At 42.9% G+C, this 6,119-nt stretch overlaps 1 protein-coding gene across 1 annotated transcript; it reads right to left on the bottom strand.

Moving 5' to 3' along the window:
- Window positions 1-343: 343 nt before the first annotated feature.
- Window positions 344-1,381, bottom strand: LOC142661540 (galactoside alpha-(1,2)-fucosyltransferase 2-like). Its single transcript, XM_075838955.1, has one exon. It carries the CDS (start codon window positions 1,379-1,381, stop codon window positions 344-346), a length of 1,038 nt encoding a protein of 345 aa, XP_075695070.1.
- Window positions 1,382-6,119: the final 4,738 nt, after the last annotated feature.

Below are 6,119 nucleotides of genomic sequence, written 5' to 3'. Positions count from 1 at the left end.
GATATTCTTCCCACTGAAATGCTGCAGGCCAATCACAGATGATCCACAGCTGTCCTCGCACTGCTTCCTGGAGGATCCAGCGTTTGCCTAAAGCAACAGCAAACCTCAGAGATAAACTTAGAACAGGTAAGTACCAAAAACCCGGGGGTCGGGAGTAAAAAATAATAATAAAAGGCACCGTGAACCCATGTGGCCCCGTTTCTAATGCCACCGTAGGACTATACATTGGTGCATGTACTGATGAACCACTGTGTCTATAAAACATTGAATGTGCTGCGACCCTTCTTTCTGCTGATGCTTGACGTTCCCATGGGTCGATTCAAAATTACATCTGCCTTCAATTTTAGTTTATGTCTTCCTTTGTCATGAACGAAGACAGATCTGCAGGTATTCCAATCCATTCAGGAAGGTAAATAGCATCATATTTAAAAAAATTCAGCATTGGAGAATCAGGCATTGTATAATTGGAAAGATAAATGGTCTCTCCTCCTGCCGTATAGGAAGCCCAAAACCCAAAAGATCCTATAGTCATAATGGTATGGTTACAATGTGCCAAGAGGACAAAGTCATGGGCAGGGGAAGATTCTTTACCATCTCCAGCAAAGTGAACGTCTCCAAGAGAGTTATTAATATTCTTCTTACACCAATCCATACCATTACTGGTCACCACAAAGAGAGGATTTGCGTATTTATGTCTATAATAGGCCATGGCTTTGTCCATATATCCTTTGTTGGCTACGACCCCTTTGCGTTCTCTTGACATTACATTAACATAGTCACCCCTTCGAACGTGCACTCCAATAAAGGTGACATTTTTACGATCTCCTCTCACTTTGGCGAGGTAGTCATTAGCTTCCACTTTAAGATAATCATGGAAAGTAAATTCCTGAAGAATCTCATCTCTGAGGTGGTGGTAGAACGTCCATGACCAAGGAGTACTAAAAAACCGGACATATTCTCCAGAGATGTTCTTGTATTCAGGTAACATCCAATTTCTTAGCATGTATTTCTTCCACTTTATACGATTAGCAGCTTCCAGAGGTAGAACCGGTAGCTTTATCCTAAAAACTTGTGATAACTCTTTGTGCATGTGGGGTAAAATGTAGGGTTGATGACCATTGATCTTGGATAAAGCATAGAGAGTTGCATATTCTCCCATTAGATTTCCTATCCGTCCTTGAGGTTCTATGGTCCAAACACCAGTGACTGGCTGGAAAATTTGTTGTGGTCCTATATATTTATCAGGTTTTTCTGTGGAGGAGTTATAATCCTTGCAGAATGATACTGACCTCTGATTGTCTAAAATGAAGTAATCCCAACTGATGAAATTTAAGACTATAAAGAAGATTAATGAGATGAACACAACAACACATTTCTTCATTTTTCAAACTCTTCCAGATCTTAACATCCCTATAAAAAGTGAGAAGAAAAGAGAGACTTTCATTTTATTGTAACAAGAGAAATCAATTTTCTACTTCTCTTATTTAGTTTAATTTGCGCAAACACAATATATTTGTAAGCCTAGAAGATGTAATGAATGTATATGAGAATATACAGGTTTTAAGTATTTGCCCCATTCCAGATTTGATATCACAATGAGTTATGTCAAATGACAAACTCAGCTCTACTAAATCTGTACACTAGAAAGCAGAATACTTGATTGCAGAGTCATAGTTTTTTGTTTGAGGCAGAAAAATACGAGAGAAAACAGCCTCTAAATCCGGGCTATTTGGAGCTGAATTTCAAAGTGTTTTTAATTTTTCAAGCATATCTTGAGCCATATTTTTGAAGCTTTTTTTATAGTGTCGATGAAACATCAGATTTCAAAACGCTTCAAAAAGTGACATGTCACTTCTTTTTTATGACGTATATTTTTTCAGGGCCATTTTTTAATTCAGCAGAATAAAAATACTCCTCATATGAACAACACATTGTATTTCTCATTGAAATCAATGGGAAGCTGTTTGCAGGCGTGCTTCAAGTGTATTTTATAACCAACGCTTAAAGGGTAACTAAACGTTCAACAAACTCCTGACGTCATAGTAACATTTCAGAAGTTTTGAAGCACTGAGACCCTCACCAATCGCTAAAACGAAGTGGCAGAAGCGCTCGTGTGAGTACTGAGCCGCTTAGTTTCAGTTCGGCTTTTTCCGGAAATCAATGTATCGGAGTACGGGCTCAATAGTCTATGAGCCCGTACTCCGATACATCAGCATTCCGGAAAAAGCCGAACAGAAACGAAATGGCTGTGCGCTCACACAGCGGGTTGGCACATTGTAACCATACCAGGTAGTGCCACACAGCCCCCTCCTCCCAGGTAGTGGACACAGCCCCCTCCTCCCAGGTAGTGCCACACAGCCCCCTCCTCCCAGGTAGTGCCACACAGCCCCCTTCCTGGTAGTGCCACACGGCCCCCCTCCCTGGTAGTGCCACACAGCCCCCTCCCTGGTAGTGCCACACAGCCACCCTCCCTGTAGGTAGTGCCTTTGGGGCTCCCTCTAGGAGCGGAATCCCCAGCCAGAGCATTGCCGACGCTCTGGCTGGGGATTCCACTTTAGTAGAAGCCTCTGACGTCACTGTCCATATATGGACAGTGTTATCAGGGGCAACCCCAGAGCCATTGTCCCAGGCAGAACACTAATAGCACTCTGCCTGGGACTCCTGCTCTGCTCCTGACATCACTGTCCATATATGAATAGTAATGTCCGGAGCGAAGCTGAAGTCCCGGGTAGAGCACTAGTAAAGGCTCTGCTCCGGAACTCTGTCTCTGGGGAAGCCCCTGACATCACTGTCCATATATGAATAGTGATGTCAGGGGCAAACCCAGAGCCAAAGTCCCGGGCAGAGCGCTACTAGCACTCTGCCTGGGACACTGCTCTGTTCCTGACATCACTGTGCATATATAGAAAGTGATGTCAGGGGCTTCTCCAGAGAAGCCTCTAGCGCTCTGCCTGGGACTCCTTCTCTTCTCCTGAAATCACTCTCCATATAAGGACAGCGATGTTTGGCGCTTCCCCAGAGTCGGAGTCCGGGGCAAAGCTCTATTGCGTAGCTACTAGCACTCTGCCTGGGAGTCTGTAGCATAGTAAATGACAGAGCGGGGCAATACCTCCCTGATCTGCCATAGCGTTCAATAGTATCTGCGTCCTAAGGACATTTGGGATTGACAGTCACACTCCCATAGTATCAGATTTCCACCACTTAAACCTTGGTGCTGACAAAGGGAGGAGGCACCTGTCCCTTTCAGCCCCAGTATCGTGATTGCCCTTTCAGCCCCAGTATCGTGATTGGCAGTTCTGACTATGAAAATACTGACAGCCCTAGCCCTAATGAAGGCAGCTAGTATTAGTACCTGCTGGGGCATGTGCTTAACCTACAATTCTCCATACCATTATCATGGACCTTAAAAGGATTGTCTCAAGAAGGCAACCCATTTTTAAACAGATGTCAGCATGGCAATCAGAATGGGAGCTGCTCTTGCAGAGCGATTCTCCATTCTGGTGCATAGAGAGGAATCCTGAGCGGAAGACCCCCTCTATGATGTACATATGCTCTAATAGGGCATATTGACAGGGGTTGTCGTGGTGAGACAACCCCTTTAAAAGCTATGGACACCTTTGAATAATTTCCCCAATAGAACTTTATTAAAAATTTTGTTATATTTTACTTGTGCAGCTTGTATGTGTTCACATACTTTGCAGGTGGCTCTGTCCCGTTCCCAGCCCATTTATTTGATCTCCTAAGCACTCATAAATGCTCATTATTTAATTTTATTACAATTATAATCAACTTGATCAATATTCAGCTATAATGATTGTTTAAGCCATAGCTCCGGAGTTCCAGAAATAGCGTAGCTCGCTGTGCTACGTTGTTCCCGTAAATCCCATTTACTTCTATGGGAGTTACGTAAACAGCGTAGCTCAGCAAGCATGTCTGTTTTGTAACTCCTTGGCCGGAGAGCAGCAACAGCGGGTCAAGGTGGGACGGGGTCAGGGGGCCCCAATGTAGCGTTAGTTGGGGGTGCCAAAAGTGTGATCCACATCTATACGATATTTATGGCATGTCCTGTGGATATGTCATAAATGTCAGAGAAGAGAGTACACCTTTAATACATAAACCCACAGCAATTAGCTTCACCCCCTAATACAGCACCATAGATAGACCCAGTAAGCTAACCATTCCTTGCCAGGGCTGCAAAGAAACAAAGGTGAATCTGTGAAAGAGCGTTTGTCCGATAATTGGCCCATGTAAAAGCGCCTTTACTTCCTGGGGTCTTTGTCCCAAATGTCTGTTGATATCCCAGGGAGTGGGATGTGTTTATGACCCTACAAAAACAATAGCTGTCCATTCCAAGTACAGGTATGACCTTCATTGGTATTACTGAAATGTTTGCTGACCCTTCCAAAACAATAGATGTTCCTTCTCCGCACAGATATGCCCTCCATTAGCATCATTGACAATAAGGTACGGTAACCTCATGGGTTGTTTCTATGTTTTTTTTCAGGATACACATTAAAGGCAAGCAAGATCATCCTGTTGATAATCGGATACTATTTACTACAGGCAGCTGTCTATACCATTAATATTCCAGTAATTGAGTTATATATTGACTTTCTGATATTATTATGAATGTTGCCCATGTTGGCTACCAACATACGCCCCTTTGTGTCTGAATGACACATAATCAATAGAAGTCCATGCTGCTGTAATCCTCTTCAACCTTGCGGTCCAGCTATTTCCTTTATGAGTAAAGGTTCTCTTACACGGCCCGACGTGGGCCGTGTAAACGAGTGCCCATCAACAAGACAGCTCGTTGATCGGTGCTCGTTTGCTCAAGGAACTACAAGGAGCTATATATGGGGACAAGCGCTCATTACTATGATCGCTCGTCCCCATACATTTCTATCATGTCTGCAGCACGTCTCCCTGTTTACACAGAGAGATGTGCTGCCGACAACAATAAAATTTAACGCTGCATAAACTATATGATCAGCCGATAAACGAGCGTTTGCTCATTCATCGGCTGATCTTTGCCCATTTTACACAGGGGCAATGATCGGGAATGAGCGTTCTGTGAACGGTTGTGTGCTCGATAATTGACCTGTGTAAAAGGGCCTTAATGGGAGTCTAATCACTCGTCATTCACCAAAATTCATTCATTCAAAATGCATTTAAATTTTTTGATAGGGCATTGAGGGAACTATTAACAAAATGAATTATAAATATATACATGATCATCTGTAAACATTAGACCACAGAAAATCAAAATCCATTATAATTCGTATCGCTATACCAATTCAATACATTCCTTACGACCAGAGTCCACTTTGGTTATTCCGTTCAGGTATTAGACAATCCTTTCTGTTGTGTCCTTTCCTGTTACAGATATATTTCAACAGCATCTCTTTTGTTTCCATGGGTACCCTAAAATCACATGAGGCAACTCTGACACTGTTTTTTTTTCTTTTTAGTTAAACAGTTGGTGTATAAATGATTAAACATTGTTCTAATTTTTTCACGAGTCAGGAAATATTATAAATTAGATTCTAATTTATAACATTTCCCAGTGCTGGTCACTAGATGGAGCAATTACAGTAGTAATCACACACTAAAACACGTACATACACAGAAATAACTTACCTGTTCCTGCCGCCGCCGCTCCCTCCGGTCCGTCCGCTCCGTCTGCTCCCTCCGCTCCAAGTGCTTGGATTAGAACACAAGTCTGGAAGCCGCGACCGGAAGTTGTAATCTTACTGTCCGGCCGCGGCTTCCGGTCCACAAGAAAATGGCGCCGGACGTCGCTCGGCCGAAGACCTTCAATTTGGACTGCATGCGCCGTTCCCACACAGACGGCGTACAGCATAGTGAATGGAACGGGTCACGTTCGCATTCTCTATGGGGCTGTATGTGCCGTATTCCATCACTGTATGTGTCGTAAATCGACACACACAGAGATGGAAAAAAAAATGGCAGCCCCCATAGACAAGAAAAAGTTATAAAATATAGAAAAGTAAAACACAAACACACAAATAAATAAAACATTTTTTAATAAACCACTAAAAGCAAATTAATATAAAAACACATTTTTTCGTGACACCCGTCCTTTAACGCTCACAGAT

The sequence above is a fragment of the Rhinoderma darwinii genome, chromosome 10, assembly GCF_050947455.1.
Source record: "Rhinoderma darwinii isolate aRhiDar2 chromosome 10, aRhiDar2.hap1, whole genome shotgun sequence".
Lineage (NCBI taxonomy): Eukaryota > Metazoa > Chordata > Amphibia > Anura > Rhinodermatidae > Rhinoderma > Rhinoderma darwinii.
Note: the sequence above shows the minus strand (reverse complement) of the source record. Positions and strands in the feature narration are given on the sequence as shown.

Coding starts and splice junctions, on each gene's coding strand:
- LOC142661540 (XM_075838955.1), bottom strand. CDS start 1,381: ATGAAGAAATGTGTTGTTGTGTTCATCTCATTAATCTTCTTTATAGTC.